Below are 25,588 nucleotides of genomic sequence, written 5' to 3'. Positions count from 1 at the left end.
ATAGATTTGATGGTCTTTACAATCCCTTCTAGCTTTAGGCCTTTTAATCTATGAATTTAGAGAGAAGAATGGAAGTCCAAATACAGATGTACATTAGCAATAATATGAGAAAAAGGAAATTGCAAATGAGAGAACCGCAGCCTCTCCTGAAAATGAAGTGACTTGGGACTTTTTTCCTAAATGCAAAGAAATAAATGATCTCAGGGAAAGGGTTGACACTTTCGAGAGGAAAAGGAAGAGACCTATGTGAAAATACATATGGTGATTTAAGGATATATTTTGGATGGATATGAACTAAAGTCCAACTATGCCTTCTTTGGAAGTAGTTCAACACAGATGCTTTTAGCTATGTGAGAAAATTAATAGGAGTTCCTTGCCCCACCCAGATCCCTTTCTAGTCTGGATATTTTGCGGGATGGAGGGTGGGAGGTGGGATAGGGTGGAGAAGGAGTTTGGTATATCTCTGGAGCAAAACTAATCCATACATAAGGATCCCTGAGAGTTACACATTGAATTAGTTTAAAAACATAATGTCATCCATGGTTTATTGTTTTTTAAATTTATTTTGATAAATATTTTCCAATTACATTTTATTAGATCAGATAATATAGAGGCCCCTTCCAGAGGGAAGAATCATGGAAGAACTCCAGAGTTTGTTGGAAAAGGGCCTTGGAGATCAGATTATCTGTGATCTGAGAAGTAGCAAGGAGAAGCCATAGGCTCTTGACCAGAACTAATTATCATTAATGTAATTGTAAAGGAGATGTTCATCTTAGCATGAATGAGCTTTGGAAAGAACTTTGCCACAAATGCCAATTCCTTTGTAATGTTCAGAATTTTCCTCATAATTTTCCAAGGAGGCACTTGCTCACTGTGGAAGCTGGTTCAGAATTGACCCCTTGGTGGGAAAAGATGAAGAGAGAGGAATTGAATATACAGGTGAAGTCAAAACTGAAAAGGAGCCCAAAATATAGGGATTGGACTTCCTAGTGCCCTCAATACATTTGGAGAAGTAACCAGAAGGAAGCTGGATGATATTTTACATGATTAGGCCCAATGCCATGTGAATGGAGAGGAGTGGTAGGAAACTCAGTCAACAGGGATTCATCATAGAGCTGGATGACCTTGGACAGATAGTCAGAGTTGGTAGAAGATGGTCTTCAAATCCTAGGGGGGAATAAACAAGTGGTCCCCTGTGGTGCTTTTATTTTGCTACTCATGGGGATTCAGAATAGTGCATTAGTATGACCCAATATGTCACCAGGATGAAAGAGGATGAGTTATCCAGTAGAGAAAATGTCATACCAGAGAACAGAAAGACCTGAGTTTAAATCTGGCCTCAGACACTTCTTAATAGTGTGTCCATGGCTCTTACCCTCTGTGAGCCTCAGTTTCCTCATCTGAATAGAGAATAATGTCAACCTAGCAGGGTTGTTGAGAGGACTAATTGAGATGACATATGTAAAGCAATTTGCAAACCTTGTAGTACTATATAAATATTAATTAATATTATTATCATTGTCATTGTTATTGTTGATGTTGTCTTGATTTTATGAAGGGATAGAATTTCACAAGCATTAGTTTTGTAAGAGGTCTTCAGTTCACATCCAGGCTTTGATACTTATTAACTAGAGATCAGAGGACAGAAGTCCAATTCAATTCTTTCTATATTTTAGAAATGAGCCTTTATCAGAACATTGATTGAAAAAAAATTTTCTCAGCTTTCTTCTTTCCTTCTAATCTTGGTTGCATTGATTTTGTTTGTGCAAAACCTTTTTAATTTAATGTAATCATTTTTGCACTTCAAAATTTGAATTTTGTACTTCATAATTACTCTAATTCTTTGGCCATAAATTCCTCTCTTCTCCACAGATCTGAGAGATAAATTATTCCTTGTTCTGCTAATCAATTCAATTCAATAAACCTTTATTAAGTACAAACTGCCTGCCAGGCCTTGTGCTAGGTACTGAGGAAACAAACAAAAATAACCCTTACCTTCAAGAAGCTTATATTCTACTTAGCATGTTATCGGAAGTGGAACACAAATGATGGGCAAAGCACTTTATTTCTCTGAGCCTCAGTTTACTCATCTGAAAAATGAAGAGGCAGGCTAAAAGATCACTAAAATTCCTTCTGGCTTCAAAGTCTCTCCTATCATTCTAAAATGTTTTTTGCTTCAAACCAAGGATAATAGGACTGGCCTCCCCCATCTCTTCAGGACTTTTATCTAAGATGAGAATGGATTGGATTCAAAGTAGGCTTTCCACAAGGAGAAGCAAACTCAAGTTAAGGTGGGGACTCGGGGAGATGAATCACTTCTAGGTTGTCAACTGCCCCTGGGAGGATCACCTGAAAGGGAGATTTTTGTGACCTGGCTGAATTTGACAAGGCATTGCAAAACTACAGGTGGATTGCATTTTGGTGGGGAGATAATTGAGATAGCACATCCTGGGGCTGAATCTGCTTTTGGGCAGGACTTACCAGCCCTATAAAGGGGTTCTCACAGACACTGCAGACATCCATTTGCTACTTGGTCCCAGATCAGCGTTGAAGCATCTGGTGAGTCTGATATCTTTGGGGCCTACTGTGGTTCAGGAGGTGTTAATCTGAAAGTTCACAGACAGTGGGGGCGATGGAGAGGATATTAGAATTGCTTTAATTTCTTTCTTTGCAAAAGGAAACACTAACGATGATCTTTAAAGTCTCTTTCAGTTTTGACAATCTATGAAATTGATCAAATAGATAATTCTGTAGCAGGAGTTAATTGAATAAGTGGGTAATTTAACAATTACAACCCTTAATAATTATAACAATATTTAATCATTATAATTATATTATTATATTTCACATAATTCTGTATAAAGGATGGTGTTGTGGATCATTTGAGATCAGTCTCAAAAGAAAATGAAATGGCTAATATTTCATAGGATTTTCTGACCAGTAGTTCTAGTTCTGCCTTCCTTACTAAATACCTATGTGACTTTGAGCAACTTCTTTCACATCTGTAAAATAAGGGAGTTAGACTCTAAAGACATGTTAAGCTCTTAATCAATGATCCCATGATCCTACAATCTCTAATACTAAAATTTCTTAATATTGAAATCCTAAGTTACTTGAGTATGAATTGATGCTCATGTGTTTGGTTCAGTTGGAAGATGAGAGAGTTGGAGAAGTTTAGTCAAGGAAGCTGGCAATGCATTATTTTGGCTGTTTCTTTCCATAAGTGGTCTTGAAGTTCACTTAGGATAAATAAAAATAAAAAGCACAAGATACATCTAGGAAAGCTCTAGAAATCAGTTCTTGAGAATTCAGAAGGCTTATTCTCCTTTAGAAGAGTCTCTTGTTTAGAGCAGAATTTCCTCATGTGCTAAGAGTCCCACATTTAAGGATGAGCTGTCCAGGTAATGTCAGAGATCCTAGAACTGTGCTCCTGGCACAATGGCCTGGGGGGCTCAATAAGAACCTGAGGTTAGTGGTGATAATGCTGAGGATAGTGACGGTGATGTGACATTATCATGAGGTTGACCAGAATACAATGACATTTACTCAGATTTATCCAGCATTTGTAGAATCATAGGACTCTGGAATGTTAAAGTTGGAAGTCTTGAGCTCATTTAATCTAGCTTCCTAATATTACAAAAATATAAAGAAATTAAGGCACAAAGAAACTATGGTCCATCTCTCATCTTTTAGACCAAGGTTTTGTCCTCTCTTCTAGTAGCATCAAATCTGAAACTGGCTACATGTGGCCAGCAATATTCCTGAGTGCAGACCAATCCAAATTAAAATAATTAGGAAATATTTAACAAAATAAATTAAAATACAATAGAATATAGATAATGTTAATAAGAAGGTTTTTAAATTAGTATGTAAGCCACAGGAGTCCTTATGGCATCTATGGTTCAGTGGCATTCTACCCCCATTTCTATTTGAGTTTCATACTATTACTTATTCTACCTGAAACATTTGATACATAGGTGCACCAAGGTCCAGAGATGTGGTTGGCTTTATGCAAGATTTACTTAGTATGTTAGAGATATTTGGTACCACCATGAACGTGGGCATGAGGAGTAATGGCTAAAGTGGGAAATGGCTTGTAGAGATAGAGATTTAGCCAGAAGAGGACCAATTTGCACAGGCAAAATGGAAGAGAGTAGAAACCAGTTGGTCTCCAGATAATAATGATCCTTCAAGGAGCCATAATCTTCACCTTGCAGCTTTGTCAATTTTGGCTTCCTACCAATGGAGCAGGTTTTTTTTTTTTTATCTCAACATTGTATTTCTTCCCCTAAGTAGAATGTAAGTTGCTAGGCAGCAATGTTGAAGGGTAGAAGTAGACACTAATAAATGCTTATTGAATTGTGTTGGAAGAAATGAAAGAAACCATGATCTTATCAGGATTGTCTCCAATGTGTCTATTATTCAATAGAGTCTCTTCAGGAGTTTCCATGTGTCTACCACCACCAGTGTCAAATGATTTCTTGATGACCCATTTTTCTGGTAATGAGCTTTTCTGAACTAAGCATGGTTAATTCTCAGGCAACACAAAAATCTTGTTTTCCTGCATTAGAAACTCTGCCAGGCTGGAAGGTTCATCTATAGCTTGTACTTTTCTGTCCTAACATTTGTTAGCCCTGCATCAGCCTTCCATAATAAGGTGTTGGGGAAAGATTTTAGTATAGAAATAATAATATCAGAGGCACTGATAAAATTTATAGAGTTTTCCCTACAATAACTCTATGAAGCAAGTAGGCAAATAAAACAATATTTTATGCCTATTTCACATATTAGAAAACTTATTATCAAGGAGATTGTGATTTACCCAAAGTCAAAAAGCTGTTGAGTGTCAGACTGATAGATTTAAAGCTTCTGACTTTATGTCCTTCATATTTCTTCATGAAAACTCTGATCCTAGAAGACTGTTAAGATCATGACCTAGCTAGGCATGTAGATTTTGGTTCCTTCTGCCCTTCAAAACACTTGTCTGAAATAATATTTATAAAACACTTAGAGCAGTATCTGGTACACAATAGATGCTTAATAAAAACTTGTTCCCTTTCCTTCTCTTTCCTTCCCTCATGTGAATACTGCTCTCTCCTTCTTTCAGATTCACTGAATTCCAGGAGGGATGTTCTGCCAGCAGCAGCAGCAGCAGCAGAAGCAGCAGCAGCAGCAGCAGGGCAAACAGCCATGCCTAAGCAGCCCACAGTATAGCCAACCAAAATGCCCAAATCCGTGCTCTTCCAAGTGCTCATACCCTTCTAAGTGCCCAGAACACTGCTCTCCCAAATGCCCAAAGCCATGCCAATCCAAGTGCTCAGAGCAATATTCTATATGCCCAGATCCATGCCATCCTAAGTTCCAAGATTCATGTCACTCTAAGTGTCCAGAGTCTTGCCCTCCTAAGAATCCAGAGCCATGCCCTCTTAAATGCCCAGATCCATGCCCTCCTAAGAATCCAGATCCATGCCTTTCTACATGCTCAGATCTATGCCCTCCTAAATGTCCAGATCCATGCCCTCCTAAATACCCAGATCCATGCCATCCTAAGAATCCAGAGCCATGCCTTTCCACATGCTCAGATCCATGCCATCCTAAGTATCCAGATCCATGCCCTCCTAAATACCCAGATCCATGCCATCCTAAGAGTCCAGAGCCATGCCCTTCCACATGCTCAGATCCATGCCCTTCTAAATACCCAGATGCATGTCATCCTAAATGCCCAGATCCATGCCACCTTAAGAATCCAGAATCATGCCCTCCTAAATGTCCAGATCCATGCCATTCTAAGAATCCAGAGCCATGTCCTCCTAAATGCCCAGATCCATGCCATTCTAAGAATCCAGAGCCATGTTCTCCTAAATGCCCAGATCCTTGCCACCCCAAGAATCCAGAGCCATGCCCTTCTAAATGCCCAGATCCGTGTCCTCCTAAGTGTTCAGAGTCATGTCCTTCTAAATGCCTTGATCCATGCCATCCTAAGAATCCAGATCCATGCCCTCCTAAATTTCCAGATCCATGCCATCCTAAAAATCCAGAGCTATGACTTCATAAATGCCCAGAGGCATACACTCCCAAATGCCCAGATCCATGCCCTCCTAAGTGTTCCCTTCCTAACTGCCTAGAACAATGTTCTCCCAAGTGCCCAGAGTCATACCCTCCCAGGTGCCCAGAGATATATCATCCCAAGTATTGAAACCCATGCCCTCCCAATGCCAAGAGCCGAGTTCACCACAGTTGTGCCCAGTGAAGCTTCCTCACACCTGCCAACAGTACCTTCACTCAGCAAGAACAGCACCTATTGCCCATCAGACCATGAAACAAGGAGTGTGAGAAGTCTGAAGTGGCCCCCGCTTCTCCCCCTTCTCTTGGAACCTCCATGTCTTTCTGTCTTTGATCTGCCCTTGATGGAAATCCTCAGAGAAGAGTATTTACTCCTGGAGCTGCAATCATTTGAAAAACCAGAATCCTTTTGTCACTGCGCATCTCCACACCACCTGGGATGAGAGAAAGCAGAAAAAGGACTGCCTACTCAACAGCAGGCAACGAGGTGGCGATATAGGGCAGAGTCTGGAGTCTGGATGCCTCCTCTTCATGAGTTCAAATTTAGCCTCAGACACTTAGTAGATGCAGGACTCTGAGCATGTCATGTAACCCTGTCTATCTCAATTTCCTCATCTGTAAAAGAAGATGGGAAAGGTGATGGCAAACCACTCCAGTATCTATGCCAATAAAACTCCAAATGGGGCATAGAAAGTTGGACATGACTGAGATGACTGACAGCAATTCAACAACAGGCTTCCCAAAACCTTAAAAGAAAGAGAACTTTATGGAACTCCTGGGCATCGGCCATTGCAGGTGCTTTCTTTGGGCTGTATACTGATTTTCATCTCTTCCCTGAACCCTGTAAACACTCCTCCTACTTCCCCCAAATAAAGCATATGTTTCATGGTGAGTCCTGGATTATTGCTCTCCAGCCATCCCAACCCTCATCTCTGCTTTGTTATGTGGTATCATCTCTAGATCAATGTTTTTGAATGTATTTTAAATCATTAGATGTAGGTTCTGACTATTAACACTAAAGGCAAGAATCACTTAATTTTCTATAAAGGTGCTTACTTTATAAAGTATTTTACATCTTCACTTCATGAATTTCTGACAGTGACCCTATGCTAGAAACAAGGTTTAGATTGTCAAAGGGACAGCTGGCATGGCAGAAAGTGTTCTGACACTTGTTTTGTTACCCAAGACTACATTTCTCTGAACTCGTTTCCTCATATAAAATGGAGATAGTACACTTGCTTTACAAAGCTTTGATTGGGATCAGTTTTAAACTTTATTTTTAATACTATTTTATTTTTCCAAATACATGTAAAGACAGTTTCCAACATTCATTTTTATAAAGCTTTATGTTCTGAATTTTCCTCCTTTCCCCCTCCCCAAGACAGAAGTAATCTGATATGTTAAATGTGTTCAATTGCAAACTTAAAGCAAAATATTAAAAGCACTAGTAAACAACCATCATTATTTTTTTATTCTGTGAAGAAATGAAATCTCATTGAAGTTATATGATTTTTCCCAAGTCAGAGTTTAGAGGATTTCTGACTAATTTTTTTAGTAACATTATTGAATCTTGCAATAAATTGAATTATATTTAATATAGCTCTGTTTGAGGTGATTACAACAGTAGTTGTAGTGGATAATAAAGAAGACATACATAGATCACAGTGATGGTTCCCCCAAAAGAACACTGTACACAGCAACAACAAGACTATGCAATGATCAACTGTGATAGACTTAGCTTGAGGTGATTCAGACAATTCCAATAGATTTGTGATGGAGAGAGCCATTTGCATATAGAAAGAGGACTATGGGGACTGAATATGGATCAAAACATAGTATTTTCATCTTTTTATTACTGTTTGTTTTTTTTCTTTCACTTTTTTTCTTTTTTATCTGATTTTTCTTGTGCAGCATGATAATTGTGGAAATGATTAGAAAAAAATTCACATTTTTAATCTATATTGACTTGCTTTCTGTCTAGCAAAGGGGGAAGGGAGGGAGAAAATTTTGGAACACAAAGTTTTGCAAAAATGAATGCTGAAAACTATCTTTGCATATATTTTGAAAATAAAAGGCTATTGTCTATTTTTTTTAAAAGCTATTGTTTAAAAAAAAACCCCAACAACAATGGTTCCCAAATCTAGAGAATTATGGACTTTAAAGTTGGAAGTAACTTTACGGATTTTAGTCTTACAATAAGATTATGACATTAAAAATAAAGCTAGAATGAATCTTAAATTCCCATTCTCCTATTCTGTATTCCCATTTCCTTATTTCCCATTCTCATGACAATCAGAACTGATTTTACAGTTTGAGATATCTTGACATTCTAAGTATCTCCAAGTAATCCAGATAACAAACTTTTAGAAAATTTATGTAGGATTTTGGTCATAACTTCACAGGCCTGAGTTTGAAAGGCAAGTATTTTCAGATTTGTGTTTCCTTGAAAGCCCTTTGACTATAATCTGGATAAGCAGCCATTGGGATTGATGGTACCTTGCCTGTAACTTCATGCATCTCATATCCCTTCAATGACTCCCCGACTGTATGATTCTTGTTTAAAGACTAGAAAAATATGTTTGGGAGAGATTGGGTCTATTGCCTTTGATTTGACTAGCCTTGTATGAGGAGAGTTTGTTCTTCCTTGCAGTGTCTTAAAACTAGAGCAGCAATTTCCCATCAATTAAATGTATGTATGTATGTGTGTATACATGTGTATATATGCATGTATATTCACACATATCTGTGTATATACACACATCCACATGTCATATATGCATATATAATAATATAATTTATACATCTATATATCTATACATACATATATGTATATGTATGTATGTGCATATATACATATGGATGCATTACATGTGCATTTATGTGTGTATATATTCATATATGTGTACTTTTCTATATTTACAGCCCCCAAAATGATTATGCAAAATATTAAAAACAATTTTGTTTCTAGGAATCTATCATTTTGCCTCATTCCCTAGATTTGGCCATTACTAGGCCTGCCAAGATGTAACTAAGTAAGATAACTAGGCCCTTCACCTTGCCAAGAATAACTCTTCTACATATACCTTTGATTTCATTCCATCCTTCCTTCTCCAAAATACTTTTCTCTTTACACTTTCATTAATCTTCAATTGTTCTCTGTTATCGGTCTACTGCCTGTGTGCCTGCTTTCTTTATATACACCCAATATCTTTATTCTTATATACTTTTCATTTGATTGGTCTAGCCATGCTACTTCTAATACTTTATCTCTCCTCCCTTTGGAAGCTAAATTCCTTTAGAAAGTCATCTACAATCAGTGCTTCAATTTCCTCTCCTTTCATTTTCTTCTAAACTCTCAGAAGGCTGGCCTCTCCAACCCCAACATTCAATTGAAACTAGTCTTTACAAAATTACTAATGATCTCCAAATCTAACGGCCTTCTCTCTGTTTCTTTTTTCTTTTTTAAAAAATTTGAGTTTTAAATTTTCTCTCTCACTTTCTCCTATCCTCCCCCATCCATTGAGAAGACAAACAATATTATATCAATTGCATACGTAAAACCATGCAAAACATATTTCATAGTAGCCATATCAATAAAGAAAACCCAAGAAAAATAAAGACAATTACACTTCAAATTGTACTCAGAGTTTATCTCTCTGGAGGTGGATATTATTTTTCATCATGAGGTTATTGGAATTGTCTTGAATCATTGTATTGATCAGATAGATAAGTCTTTTACAATTGATCATCATCATAATGCTGCTGTTACTATATACAGTAATTACCTATTCACTGTATATCAGTTCATATAGTTCTTCTTATGTTTTTCTGAAGCCATCCCCTTATCATTTCTTCTAGCACAATAGTATTCCATCCCCTTATCATTTCTTCTAGCACAACAGTATTTCATTATAATCATATAACAAAACTTGTTCAATCATTCTACAATTAATGACTATCTTCCTCAATTTTCAATTCTTTGCCCTCACAAAAGAGGATTTTTAAGCATTCTTGATGAAAAGACTAGAACTGAATAGAAAACTTGACTTTTAAACACAAGAGTCAAGAGAAGCATATAAAGGTAGTAACCATGAAAAGGTAATTATAAGGAACTCAATAAAGTTAAATTAGGGCAGCTAGGTAGTGCAGTAGATAGAACACAGGCCTGGACTCAGAAATGTCAGTTGTTTGGGTCAATCAGTTACATCTGACTATTGGTGACTCCTTTTGGGGTTTTCTGGATGAAGCTGCTGGAATGGTTTGCCATTTCCTTCTCCAACCTATTTTACAGATCATAAAACTGAAGCAAATGAGGTTAAGTGATTTGCTCAGGCTTATACGAGTAAGTGTCTGAGGCCAGATTTGTACTCATGTCCTCCTGACTGCAGGCCCAGCACTTTATCCACTGCACCACATTTCTACCTTGAATTGAATTTCCAACCTAGTTATGAACATCTTTAAGTTAAAATAGGAAACTGTCAGAGGGTAGTTTGTCTTTACTCAGTATTTATTTGCACTTGAGGTGATCTCCTCACTCATTCAGTCCTGCCCTTTTCCAGCCCTTGGGGCATTCTTTATCATGTCCCAGAGTATCTAGTGCCTGCTACCCAAAATTAAATTCCAGAACCACATTGTAGTGTTTATTATAGATTCGAAAATTTCTAATTATGCCTCTGCCAGGTAATCATTCAATGGAATTTAGGGTTTTCCTAACCACCTAACCATCTGACCCTATCCACCTTCTTACCTCAGATGAAACCTTATAGGATAAAGTGAATATTTTATTAAGCACAGAAAGCAGGAATCAATAATAAAAGAAATTATTATACCAAAGCAAGAGGTTCACCATTCTGGCCAGGTGAATGATGGCAATCATCCTAAGATTTAGAGTCATTTTTCTCACATGGCTTAGATATTCTCTTCTTTCCTTCCCCCTTTTCATACTCAATCCCCAGAACTGGATCGCACGTGATTGCTGCCCCTTCTTTCAACATTTTAGCTTTGCACTAAAGTCATAGCATTAAAGAATCACAGCTTTTTAAGGCTAGAAGAGATCTTTTAAATTGTCTAGTTCAACACTCATTTTAGTGAAGAACTTGAGAGCCAAAGAGGTAAAGGGAAGTGATTTTTCCTAAGATTATACAGATAGCAAATAGTAGATCTGTATTTCAAACCCAGATTCTCTGACTGTCATTATAGAAACGCAGATTTATTTTTTACAGCTTTCTACATAGAAACCATTGCTGGAAAATATGATGATCAGTATTCTGCATCTCTGAGATTTGAAAACTTCAGGAACTAATTTAACTTTTCTAAAGATTACAAGCAGCTCTTTTCCCTGTATATCCTGATTGCCTTTTAGGACGATTTTTCTAACTTAGAAACTTTTAGAGTCCTAAAGGACAATAGAAGTGCTTCAGTCTCACCTTCCCCTTCCTCAATGAGTCCTTCCCTCTAATATTCTAATTCTAGGCTGAAAGTCTCCATTTGCCACCCTTAGAATTTTTTGTTTCCCCATCTTTTGCATCTGGTTGGTTCACATTATTACCATTAGGAAGAGAATCGGGAAGGTGGGTGACTAAAACTAGTATGTACCCTATGAACTCCTTTGATCTGGGATTTCAACTTCAGGCTTCTAAATCTGAGTCCAGGGGTATTTCTCTTCTACCATTCTGTTCTATTGTGTTCTTCTCTGTCATCTCCTAGATGATACATGTCTATAGAACAGGTCTCACAATCATCCAGAACAGATCATTTCCACGGTTTCTGGAACACAGTAGCTGCTTAATAATTGTTTGATTAATTTATTTGAGCATAGTAAGCAACATTTCAACGATCTCTTTCATTATAGTTCTCAACATTGCCCTCTGCCTATCTGCTGACCACCTGATCCTGAAAATCTTATCTAGACTCTCTTAGTCCTAGACACCTATATTACATAGACAGTCAGACATAGCCCTATCTAGCTAAGTCAGAAAAACTCTGAAAACTACCGAATCCTCTATAGTTTATCCAAAACACTGACACATTTAAGTAATTTAACTAGATGTAGTTGTAGCCTGCTCTTTGTTACCAGCTTTATAAACGGTTTGTTGATAAATGTTTTAAAATTGGCAATTTGGAAGGGGGGAAAGTACTCTAGATAGACTTTTAAGTTTAATCTTCATTATTAACATTTTCTTAAGTCTAGACAATCAACAAAACAATAAATCCAGCCCTGACTTGTAGCAGTTGTATGTTCTTGAATTATAATTGCCTTGTTGTTATGGTTGTTATTTTAACTCTTTGTGATGCAATTTGAGGTTTTCTTGACAAAGATACTGAAATAGTTTGCCATTTCCTTCTCCAGCTTATTATACAGAGATGAAAACTAAGACAACTAGGTTTAAGTGACTTGTCCAGTCTTACACAGTTAGGAAATGTCTGAGGCCATATTTAAACTCATGAAGATGTATTTTCCTAACTCCAGGACCATGGCTTTATCTACTGCATCATTTAGTTGTCCTTATAAATGCATACATTGAAAACTGAGAATTCAGGGTTGAACTAACTCTAGCACACCCCTAGTAAGATGGAAAGGATGTCAAAAAGATTATGAGGTAAAGGAATTCCAGAATTCTTGAGCATGGAAGTAGAACAGTGTTGATGATGGCAAAAAAACAAGGGCAAAAACAATGTGTATCACTTAAGTGGCATAAAGGGGAAGAAGATTGGAATTCAATAGATGGAGTAACTGTGGAGTTAGGGTATTTGCAGGATTGCCAGTATATAAGTTGAATATTCTGAATATGAGGTCAGGAGTTGGGGAGGAAAGATGGTGAACAACTGAAGAGAAAGAATTAGGCAGTGAACCTACTAAGGAGGTAATTGGCTTCAGGATTTAGAATGGACAATAAGTTTTGAATAGTGTGGCCAACAGCAGAGAGATTGCCTAGTAGTGGTGGGAAAGTCTAAAAGTGGTAATAGGGAGCAAGAACTATTCCAGCCTTCTGCTTCTCATACCAGTAAGTCAAGGAGTTTAGGTAAAAATGGAATCAATGTTATAAAGTGGTCTGGGGACACAGGAGGAATGCAGGTCTTATTGAATAGCAGAAAACAGAATGTATGGGATTGGAAAAGGCTTAAGATGAATACAAATTGATCAGTTAGAAAGCAGGCATATTCCAGTTATCATGGTGGATATCAAAGGTTGCATAGGGGAACCAAGTAGTGTTGAGGACAGTGACAGTGAAAAAGTGTGTCCTGGGGATCACTACATTCTCAAAGGAAAGGGAAATGGAACTCTTACTAGTCACTGGCCTGGAGTGCAGAGTAGGTCCACCAAAGGAACCTGACAAAGTGATGGAGGAAGTGGGAGGCCGATCTTCCCAGGAGCACTTTTGCAGCTGCAGCTTTCATTCAGTACAGAGTAAGCCTGCTTCCCAACTCCTGCCCTTACCTCAACCTCTCACATTTACATAAACCACACATGAATTCAAGGGATCTCTTATATCATTTATATCACTGGTTTTTAAAATTCTTCAACTGGTGCATATTCCAAGAGTGTCTGGTAGTGTTTAAGTTATTAGTGCCATAAGACCCACAGTATAGTCACTTGAAGGAAGGGAAGAAGAAAAAGAGAGAAAGAGAGAGAGACAGAGACAGAGACAGAATCAGACACAGAGACAGACAGAAAACTACAGAGACAGATGACAGAGAGACAAAGAAAGACAGAGAGAGAAACAGAAAGACAAAGAAAAAGAGAACAGAGACAGAGAGAAGTTTTACTTAACCTTTTTACCTCTGATGAAGTAAGAGTAATCTGCAGATATTTTGTAATGTAAAAACACACTGATAAAACTTCTTTTAAAAATCTAGTGGGTGAGATATCAAACCATCACCTATATACAAACAAGATATGGATGAAATAAACTGGAAGCCATTTTCTAAGATTTAGTTTTAGGACAAGTGTTGGCTACTTTGATAGAGGAATCTGGAAAACTCTACAATATCGAAACCATGTCCAGATCTTCCCACCACCCCTCCCCCACCCCACCTTAATTTGTTTTATTTTGTTTTGTTTTTTAATCAGGATTAATTTTGGGAAACCATGCTAAAATGTACATGACTTTCCAGTTCCAAATTATGTAATTCTTCCTTGTCCCTCTGACAGTGGCTCATCAACTTGTAACAACTTGTTGAAAAATTATCAGGTTTCAAATTTCCCAAGAATCTTTGGTTGTTGCCAGTGCCATACAAGGTGCTTTTGCAAGAAACAGGGACGTCGTTCCACTCTGTCACCTTTGGGAGGCAGTGTTGGCACAGTCAGAAGAAAATGGATTTAAAATTAAAAGAAATGGGTTCAAATCCCCAGTCTGCTACTTAACCACCTGAGGTGAGCTTGAGCTACCAAGAGTTGTGTACATCACAGAATTAACACAAAAATAGAATAAAAAAGGATGAATTAAAGATGAAATATGATTTGATCATATATATGTATATATACACATATTACTAGTTACCAGATACCATGCTGAACATTGAGGTCACAAAAAAAAAATAAACAAAATTTTTCCTATGTCAAGAAGTGTATATAGGTATGTATAGTTATATATACACTTATATATGTATGTATATAAATGTATATGTATATGTGTGTATACATATATCCACGCATATATGTATTGTGGATGTGTATTATATTTTTGTTCATTCATTTTTCAGTTGTGTCTGACTCTTCTTGACTCCATTTGGGGTTTTCTTAGCAAAGACACTAAAATAATTTGCCACTTCCTTTTCAGTTTCTTTTACAGATGAGGAAACTGAGGTAAATAGGATTAAGTGACTTGCCCAGGTTCACACAGTTAGTAAATATCCAAGGTCAAATATGATCTCATGAAGAGGAGTCTTCTTGACTTCAGGTCCAGCATTCTATCCACTCTGCCACTTAGTCATAGATGGATAGATACATAGTTACATAATAGATACATAGATAGATACATAGATACATAAACAAAAGATAGATATCTATATAGATGTGGAATTTATATGTGTGTATACCTATATACATACAGATATATAAAATATGTATGTACATACCCACATACACACATATTGTATCCATACAAAGCAAATACAAAATTATCTCAGAGGGAAGTATACTGGCAGAGACTTGGACTAGAAGCTATAGACAACTGACCTGAGACTAGGAAGAAACTGAAACTAAAAAGATTCTAAAGGTAGATCCGAGAAAAGACATCATTTCAGGAATGGGTAACAGCCAGTCCTAAAGCGGAGATGGCAGACAGAAGGCTCACTGTGCGCAGTATCAAATGGACCCCTGAGAAGAGTGAAAAGGTAGGAAGAAACCAGTTTGTGTGGTCTGGTGGAACACAACAATGAGCCAAGAGGCTGCTAGATGGCACCATAGTGCACAGAACATTGGACTTGTAATCAAAGACCTCTGTTCAGACTTAAGACATTTACTAGCTCTATTATCCTGAGAGAGTCACTAAGTCTCTGTCTGCCTCGGTTTCCTTAGCTATAAATGGGCTTAATAATAACATATATTTCCCAGAGTTGTTGTGAAATTCAAATGAGTTTAGCACAATAGTTTTTTTTTTCCTACTTAAGAGGTGGAAGATAAATTTTAAACCTCTACCACTCTAACTCTAACACTAATATGTTGTGTTTTCTTGAATATGTCATATTTTCTCCTTTGGGACCTCAGTTTATTCATCTGTAAAGTATTTTGGATGTGACTAGATAGATAATCACTTATTGATCAATGGATATAGGTTGAGGAGTAGGTAGGGGTATAAATCTATAAGCATATAAGTATAAGTATATTCCTATAAGTAGGAATTTGCTTAGTAAAATAAATCACATTTTTAAAATATATAGAGAATTGACTCTAATTCATAAGAAATCAAGCCATTCTCCAATTGATAAATGGTCAAAGGATATGAACAGACAATTTTCAGATGATAAAATCGAAACTATTTCCACTCATATGAAAGAGTGTTCCAAATCACTATTCATCAGAGAAATGCAAATTAAGACAACTCTGAGATACCACTACACACCTGTCAGATTGGCTAAGATGACAGGAAAAAATAATCATGAATGTTGGAGGGGATGTGGGAAAACTGGGACATTGATGCATTGTTCGTGAAGTTCTGACCGAATCCAACCATTCTGGAGAGCAATCTGGAATTATGCCCAAAAAGTTATCAAACTGTGCATACCCTTTGATCCAGTAGTGTTACTACTGGGCTTATACCCCAAAGAGATACTAAAGATGGGAAAGGGACCTGTATGTGCCAAAATATTTGTGGCAGCCCTCTTTGTAGTGGTTAGAAAATGGAAACTGAGTGGATGCCCATCAATTGGAGAATGGTTGGGTAAATTGTGGTATATGAATGTTATGGAATATTATTGTTCTGTAAGAAATGACCAGCAGGATGAATACAGAGAGGCTTGGAGAGACTTACATGAACTGATGCTGAGTGAAAATGAGCAGAACCAGGAGATCATTATATACTTCAACAACGATACTGTATGAGAATGTATTCTAATGGAAGTGGATTTCTTCAACAAAGAGAAGATCTAATTCAGTTTCAATTGATCAAGGATGGACAGAATCAGCTACACCCAAAGAAGGAACGCTGGCAAATGAGTATAAACTGTTTGCATTTTTGTTTTTTTTTTCCCGGGTTATTTTTACCTTCTGAATCCAACTCGCCCTGTGCAACAAGAGAACTGTTCAGTTCTGCACACATATATTGTATCTAAAATATACTATAACATATTTAACATTATAAGACTGCCTGCCATCTAGGGGAGGGGGGGAGGGAGGGACAGGAAAAACTGGAACAGAAGTGAGTGCAGGGATAATGTTGTAAAAAAAATATTACCCATGCATATGTACTTTCAATAAAAAGTTATAATTATTTTTAAAATTATGAAAAAAATAAAATAAAATAAAATAAATCATAATGGTGCTGCATATTTAAATTTAAATAGAATTTTCCCTCACTTAAACTCTATAAGGGAGAGAGTGAAAACATTTATTATCCCTATTCTATAGAAGAAACTGAGCTTTAGAGGAGTGAATATACTCAATTGCCTAAGTTCATATGAATAGCAATCGGTAAAGTCAAGATTTGTCTTTGGCTTCCAGTGCTATGTTTTCATAGCATTTTACCAGCAGCAAGGTGTGAGCTGGTTCAGAAAAAGGTGAACTACAAATGGAGAGAGAGCAGCAGCATTTTGGATTCTACACATGAACTGGACCAAGAGTAGAGCCAAGTATGCCAGGCCCAACTCTGAACTAAGTAGCCTTAGAAAGTGTGTATATTATTACCTAATCATCCATCCTATATTTGCCAAATGTCTGAGTACCCATAATGCTACCAACTGATCCCAAAGTTCATGTCAGGATTAGGTACTCTGTGTCTTGATCCACCCTAACCCCTACTTTGGTTAAGGACTCCTGAGCTAGAAAGGACATTCTCTAGTTTGCCCATATCCTCCATTCATCTTAAACCTGAAAAGGAGAAAAAAAAAAAAAATAGAAGACCAGAAAGTAATCAATGATAACACAAGAGACTGCCAGAAATAGCATGGAAAGCAAGTTTAATGGGTGAGGAAAGCATTTTATCCTTTTTGGATTCAAACCTTCCTAGATTTATCTTGAGTCTAGCCCTAACAGATGAGTAGCCAGAGAGCCAGTTCAGGCAGATGTAGCTTCAGCCTGATCACATGCTTAGGAATCCCAGGGTGGGGACACATTTCTGTACAAATCCAAATGAAGGGCAGGGCCTTTGATAATTGATTGGAAGGTGTGAATTACAGGCTGCAAATCGCCAGTGGAAAACTTTCCCAGGCAACACAAAGAACTTGAGCGATTAAAACTAGAAAGCTGATTATAAGGGAGGTTCTACATGCAGAGGTTGATCCCCAGAAGGTGTAGTCCTTATCCATCTTACTTCTGCTTTGTCTTGGGGACCTGTGGGCATTTTTGTTGAGCAGGAGGTAAAGTGACAGTGGTTGAACAAGGCTCTGGCACCTTGGGATGGCAAGGCTCTGGCACCTTAGGATGGCAAGGCTCTGGCACCTTGGGATGGCAAGGCTCTGGCACCTTAGGATGGCAAGGCTCTGGCACCTTGGGATGGCATGGCTCTGGCACCTTGGGATAGCATGGCTCTGGCACCTTGGGATGGCAAGGCTCCTTGGTTTGGAAGTCATTGGGCTGCTGGGGAGGTAGAGTACAGGGCTGCTTCTGCTGATGGGAAGACATGATTTGGTGTTGTTGATAGACCTGGAGAGGAAATGATAGCAATCCTTTATCATATGGGAAGAGAACAAGCCCTCTGCTAGAATTATGTAATCTCCTTATTATTTATAATAATTTATATATAATATAATATATATAATATAATATAATAATATATGATATAATAATTTATAATTATGTAATCTCAAAGTCAAAAATGAATTCATATAGGCTATCTAGTCCAACCCACACCTGAACAAATATCACCTGATTTTATAACATACTGTATCCAGCCTTTGCTTGAAGACTTTCACTATCTCCCAAGGCTTTCCATTTGAATTTGGGACAACTCTGTCAGAAAATACATTTATTAAGTCTAGACTAAATCTGCCTTTTTGCAGCTTCTATTCTTTGTTCCTAGTACTGAGCTGTAGCTTAAATAGCACTAGCTAATCCCTCTTCAATGTGGCATTGCTTCAAATACTTGAAGAGAGCTAGTATGTCCTCCATTTATATTCTTCTTCAGAATATACACACACATATATGTGTGTGTGTGTATTTTAAACACATATACACACATACATATACACTTAGGTGTATATGTATATAATATTGCACAAACATAGAACTTTTAGGATCTATTCCCCTATAGATACTTCAATATAAATGCTGGAGGTAGCATTATGATTTTTATATTTATTCCATTAGAATGAAATGGCCAATAATGCCTAAATTACCCCAGTCAGAGATGAGAAAACCTGAATTCTAGGTTTATTCTGCTACTACTTTAGTTAAGTAACTTTTATATGGAGGTTAAATTCTTCATCTCCAAAGCAAAGTACTAAGGTTACAAGATCCTGATACTCAGGTTATTTACTAGAAATTCAGAGTAAAGAGACTTACCTGGCGCACAGAGAAAGGAAAACTTGCCAAAGTACTCAGGTCTGTTGCTCAGTGGTGGGTATGCTGGGTCCCTTTTATATAGTGTCTTCTCCCTGCTTCAGGGAAATGAGATGGCTTTGGGCTTTCCCATTTCCATTCTTTCCCTGCCCAGCTATGAATCACATCAATTTTCCTAATTTACCTGTCCATATGGATGAAAACCACCCACTTAATAGCTATTTAGCACAGGACTCTCACAATGATGTCACCCCTCTCTTACCTTTATCCCTTCCTTAGCTACTAGTGAATGGTGAAAACAGATAGAAGCTTTTCCTAAAATTACTCCATCTTAATAAACAATAGTGTTTTAATGAGGCAAAGCCTTTCACTTATGCTACCTCACTTGAAACTCACTACAAACCTGTGAAGTAGATTCTAATAGAATCCTCATTTTATATATGAATTTGAGAGAGTTTAAGGAACTTTTTAGTCACATGACTATTATTAGAGACAAGATTTGAATTTCCTGACTCCAAGTGGGTGCTCTATCCTCCCTAAGAATTCTTTGTGTACAAGCAAATCATTTCCTATAGTTATTTAGTAAATGACTAGGGGAGGGAAATAAAACAAGAAGAAATATTGCTGGTGGAGGGAGTGGTAAGGAAAACATTGAATAAAGATATTAGAGACTTCTTAGTAAGGGCTTCCAGCCCTACCTTTCTTCCTCTCTATCCTATGTATAAATTTCATTCCTTATTACTCACTTCCCCAGTAATTCCTTCAAGATAGAAAACCTGTTTCCCATCTCCTGTTCTCTGAAATTTGCAAAGATTCCAAGTGACTACACTGGATTTTTGATGTCACTAGTTTGAGTATTCCTCCAAAGGCATATATTTCATGATTTCTACATCTTATTTTGTACAAATTTTGTTCAAGTTTTTTTCTGTAAATATTCCTTAAAAGATTTTCCAACAAGAAGTCCTAGTACTAAAAATTACTTTAGCGAGGGATACATGATTTGTTTCAATAAAATTCAATTCAAATAAACAAAAAATTATTAAGGATGTTTTGTGTGTAAGATACCCCAGTGCTGGAGATACAAGGACAAAAACAAAACAGCTTCTACCCTCAAAGAGCTTATGTTTAAAGTCTAACTATTGATCTAGCTAGATCATAGTTTCAGCAATCCCTCAGAGTCCTTTCTTTTCTTATAACTTTTCCTCATCCCAATCTCATGCATCTCATCTGCCATGTCTTTGACACCTCTGATCATCAACTTCATTATATTCAGTAAATATTGAAAAAAACTCCTATCATGTTCAAAGTACAGTTACTTGGTGCTGGGGGCTCAAAGTCCAAAAAAAAATTCAAATCATCTCTGCTGTCAAAGAGGTTTCTAGGGAGAAAGAACAATAATACACTGTTGAGAGAAATATATCTCTGCTCTGAGTTTATATGGTTAAGTAATTGCTACTAAATATTTATTTACCACAATGCAGAAATTATAGTTAAAAGCCCAGATTTTATTATTATGCTCAAACATAGGTTCAGGCCTCAGAGAAAATTTGAATCCTGATTAGATTCTTACATAATATATAGGCTTCATATATAATGAGGCTTCTTACAGGCAAAATTATATCAGTGACAGAAAAATCTTGAAATCATGATATTGAAACCTTGTACAAATCTTAGATCATAAAAATTAAAGAAAATTTAGATTCAAAATTTCATACTTCCTTTAATGTCATACATGCTGAACAAACAAACAGAATCATAATCTCATGTATCCACTAAGAAAATGAATTTTTCAAACTCTCTAAGTAAATTGTTAGGTTACAGATTAACAACAATAATAAATTATAGATTAAATTATATTAGAAAGTTCACAAATAGACTGCTAAGGACAGTTGAGATTCTTCCTCTTGCTTCCTATAGAGAAAATGTTTGGGGCAGGTAAGTGGGGCAATGGCTAGAAATCCAGGCCTGGACTCATGCTGGACTGAAGCTCAAATCTGGACTCAGACACTTATCAATTATGTGACTATGGACAAGTCACTTTCCTTCATTTTCCTTCCCCTCAAAGAAGATATTTAAAATTCTAAGTAAGTTTTTACATTTCTTGGGAATGATCTTGGCCAGGTGAGGTTAATATTAACAAAATGCACACTTTTAATTAACCAAAATTTGTAGAAGGAATAACCCTTTGTCCTGAACAATAAAAAGAAATGAAAAAGTCCCAAGACAACAGGTAAATCTATATAAATTTTTTTTAGCAAGGAAGGAAGATTGGCTACAAGGATCAGCCAAGAGGAGGTAGGATCTCAGTTGAGCCTTAAAGAGAGGCTGGGATTCTGAGGGACAAAAGTAAGTAGAAAGTGCATTTTAAGCACGAGTAACATAAGCACAGACATAAAAGCTGGAGTACCAAATGTGGAAGGGGGCATTTTATAGACCAGTTTGGCAGAAATGTAGAATGATTGGGCTTATATCCCAAAGAGATTTTAGAGAAGGGAAAGAGACCTGTATGTTCAAGAATGTTTTGTAGCAGCCCTCTTTGTGGTGGCCAGAAACTGGAAACTGAGTGGATGCCCATCAATTGGATAAAGGCTGAATAAATTGTGGTATAGGAATATTATTGTTCTGTAAGAAATGACCAACAGGATAATTTCAGAAAGGCCTGGAGAGACTTACATGACTCTAAACAAATTTTAGAGCATCAGAATACCCAAAAAGCTGGAATAGAACATTTTCCAGCAGAAGACAATTTAGAAGCTCAGCAGAAAAGGTCTGTGACACTAAACTAGAGTCTAATATGCAATCTCAGTGCAGTGCACCCCAGAGCAACCCTATCCTCAGACCCAACTCTGGCCTGGACCTAACCTCTGAATCAGCAGCAGTCCTGATAGCTTCCAGATCTTTTAGCCTTGAGGCTGAGGACCTGGAAGGTCAACAGAAAAGGTCTATGGAACCAGAGTGGGACGCCAGCAAGAAATCCCAGGGCAAACTCAGCTCCAGCAAGGCAGGACCTCTAAATCAGGAGCAGTGCTGGAAGTTTCTGGATCTCTCTGCCTAGGAATACCAGAGAGGATTCAGAAGGTCATTGGAGAGGATCTATGGCAAGGAAGGGGGAGTTTGTTGCACAGGCCCAGCACAGCCTTAACACTAGATCTTATAACTACAATGGGGTGGGACACACCTAACAGCTCCAGGTCAGAAAAGGGTGCTTGTGGTCAGATTCCTAGAAGGATTTCTGAAAACAGCTGCATAACTCCCCTGAAACTTAGAACAGTGCACCCTCCATCTTGTAAACATAGCTCTACTTTGCCAGAGTTAAAAAGCTGAGTAATAGGCTCAGAGAAAAATGGGCAGAAAACAAGAAAAGTTTCTGACTATTGAAAGTTATCATGGTGACAAGTAAGATCAAAACAGAAGATGATAACAAAGTCAATGTTCTACATCCAAAACCTCCAAGAAAAATAAGAATTGGGCTCAGGCCATGTAAGAATTTAAAAGTGAATTGAAAATCAAGTAAGAGAGACAGGAAAAATTTGGGAAAGAATTGAGAGAGGTGCAAAAAGAAATACAAAAGGTTAATGAAGAGAACAATGCCTTAAAAAGCAAAATTGGCCAATTGGGAAAGAAGATACAAAAGCTTGAGAAAAATAATTCCTTAAAAAATAGAATTGAGCTAATGGAAACTAATGACTTTATGAGAAATCAAAATACAATAAAGCAAAACCAAAAAAAAAAAAAAAAAAAAAAAAAAAAAAAAAAAAAAAAAAAAAAAAAAAAAAAAAAAAAAAAAAAAAAAAAAAGAAAGAAAGAAAGAAAAATAGGAAAAAATGTGAAATATTTCATTGGAAAAACAACCGACTTGGAAAATAGATCCAGGAGAGATAATTTAAAACTTATTGGTCTACTTGAAGGTTATGATCAAAAAAAGAGCCTGAATATCGTCTTTCAAGAAATTATTAAGGAAAACTATCTTGATATTCTAGAACCAGAGGGTAAAATAAAAATGGAAAGAATCCACTGATTAGCTCCTGAAAGAGATCCCAAAATAAACACTTCCAGGAATATTATAGCCAAATTCTGGACTCCCAGGATCAAGGAGAAAATATTTCAAGCATCTAGAAAAAAAACAATTCAAGTATAGTGGAGCCACAAGATTTAGCAACATCTACATTAAAGGACAGGAGAACTTGGAATATGATATTCTGGAGAGCACTGGAGCTAGGATTGAAACCAAGAATCACCTACCCAGCAAAACAGAATATAATCCTTCAGAGAAAAAAAAAAGATTATTCAAAGAAACAGAAGATTTTCGAGCATTCATGATGAAAACACCAGAGCTGAATGGAAAACTTGATTTTCAAATACAAGACTCTAGAGAACCATAAGGAGATAATCAGGAAAGGATCTTAAAAAGGTTTATCTGTTTACATTCCTACATGAGAGAATGATCCTTGTAATTCATCAAAATGTTCTCATTATTATGGAAGTTAGAAGGAGAGAATATATAGACAGAGGGCATGGATGTGAGTTGAATATGAAGGGATAATATCTTTTAAAAAATAATGAAATTCAAGGTTGAGAGGAATGTACTGGGATAAAGGGAGAGGGAAAAGTGGAATGATGCAAAAAAGAAGCAAGAAAAAGCTTTTACAATGGAAGGTAAGAGGGGGAGGAGAAGAAGGCTGAATGAACCTTATTCTCATCAGAATTGGCTCAAATGGGAAATAACATACATACTCAATAGGATTGTAGTAATCTATCTTACCTAGGAAAATAGAAGGGGAATAAGATATGGGAAGGAGGGGAGAGTGATAAAAGAGAGGACATATTGGAGGAGGGAGTGGTCAATAGCAAAACACTTTTCAGGAGGGACAGGGTAAAAAGAAAGAAAAAATAAATGGGAAGAAATACAATTAGCAATAGTAAGTGTAAAATTTTTTTTGAATCAAATTTCTCTGATAGAATATTATTGTTCTCTGGGAAATGATGAACAATATTCTCTCAGGGGGGAAAAATCTTGGAAAGTCCTCCGAGAACAAAATGAAATATACTGTTTACAAAGTAATAGTAATGTTCTGGAATTGCCAGCTATAAATAAATTTGTTGTTCTCAGTAGTACAATCATCCACAACTACTCTGAAGTACTTATGATGAATAAATCTATCCAGAGAATGTGTTGATTGTGTCTGAATGCAGATCAAAGTATTCTCTATTTCTCTATCTCTCTCATTATTTTAACTTAATTTTTCTTGAAAGTTTTTATTTTCATTAGGGTGAGAGAGCTATGTTTTCTTTTACAACTTGACTTTTATATCAAACTGTGCATAACCTTTGATCCAGGAGTGTTACTACTGGGCTTATATCCCAAAGAGATCTTAAAGAAGGAAAAGGGACCTGTAGGGGCAAGAATGTTTGTGGTAGCTCTCTTTGTAGTGTCCAGAAACTGGAAACTGAGTGGATGCCCATCAATTGGAGAATGGCTGAATAAATTGTGGCATATGAATGTTATGGAATATTATTGTTTGGTAAGAAATGACCAGCAGGATGATTTCAGAAAGTCCTGGAGAGACTTACATGAACTGATGCTGAGTGAAATGAGCAGGACCAGGAGTTCATTATATATTTCAACAACAATACTATATGATGATCGACTTCTGGCCAAGATGGCAGAGAGCACACACACATCTACTTAAGCTCCATGTTTTCTCTCAGAATTTATTTCATGACAAGCCTCGGAATTAGTGCTTGACTAAAAAAACCCACAAATAATTACCAACAGAAGACATCCTTGAAATTCACCAGAAAGAGTCTGTTTTTGCTCGAGGGCGGGGGCAGTTTTAGATTGGGTGCAGGCTGAGGGCAAGCAGCAGCAGCGAGAGTACAGCAGGCAGCTCACACTGAGCAGATCAGAGGGGAGTGGGATGTGATCTCAGCCATCACTGTAGGGAGAACTTTACTACAGTATTGGCTACTTAGCCCTGGCAGCAAGCCAGTAAACAAGCAGAGAAACCAAAAACACATGGGGTGAAGAATACAACCCCAAAAAGCTAGGGTCTCTCAGGACCTGGCCACACCCACCCACAGTGTCTCAGCATGCTCTCAGAGTCTCAGAGAACAGACACATCACAGCCATTGCTGTCCTGCTAGGGCCTCACTACTATAGTACTCTGTAGAGGAAGCTCAGTAACACCATTCAGTGCCCCCCCCCCCAAAAGGAGTAGTTTGCATTTGTTTTTGGTTTTTTGTTTGTTTGTTTGTTTTTGTTTTTGCTAGTTTGTCTTCTTTGATTCTTCTCTGACAAAATGAGCAAAAAATTTAAACGGACCTTGACCATTGATAGCTTCTATATGGATAGAGAGCAGACTTTAACCC

General features: G+C 37.1%; 2 protein-coding genes across 2 annotated transcripts; one reads left to right on the top strand and one right to left on the bottom strand.

The window, feature by feature from the left end:
• Positions 1 to 5,116: 5,116 nt before the first annotated feature.
• On the top strand, positions 5,117 to 6,704 carry LOC116423709 (proteoglycan 4-like). The gene has a single exon (XM_031968819.1). It carries the CDS (start codon positions 5,129 to 5,131, stop codon positions 6,044 to 6,046), a length of 918 nt encoding a protein of 305 aa, XP_031824679.1. The 5' UTR covers positions 5,117 to 5,128; the 3' UTR covers positions 6,047 to 6,704.
• Positions 6,705 to 17,662: 10,958 nt separating this feature from the next.
• On the bottom strand, positions 17,663 to 19,324 carry LOC111720497 (cornifin-like). Its single transcript, XM_023502223.2, has 2 exons — positions 19,223 to 19,324; positions 17,663 to 18,364 (listed from the first exon to the last, which is right to left on the bottom strand). The coding sequence occupies exon 2, from the start codon at positions 18,341 to 18,343 to the stop codon at positions 18,029 to 18,031; it is 315 nt and encodes a 104-aa protein (XP_023357991.1). The 5' UTR covers positions 18,344 to 18,364; positions 19,223 to 19,324; the 3' UTR covers positions 17,663 to 18,028.
• Positions 19,325 to 25,588: the final 6,264 nt, after the last annotated feature.

This window comes from Sarcophilus harrisii, chromosome 4 (genome assembly GCF_902635505.1).
Source record: "Sarcophilus harrisii chromosome 4, mSarHar1.11, whole genome shotgun sequence".
NCBI lineage: Eukaryota > Metazoa > Chordata > Mammalia > Dasyuromorphia > Dasyuridae > Sarcophilus > Sarcophilus harrisii.
Note: the sequence above shows the minus strand (reverse complement) of the source record. Positions and strands in the feature narration are given on the sequence as shown.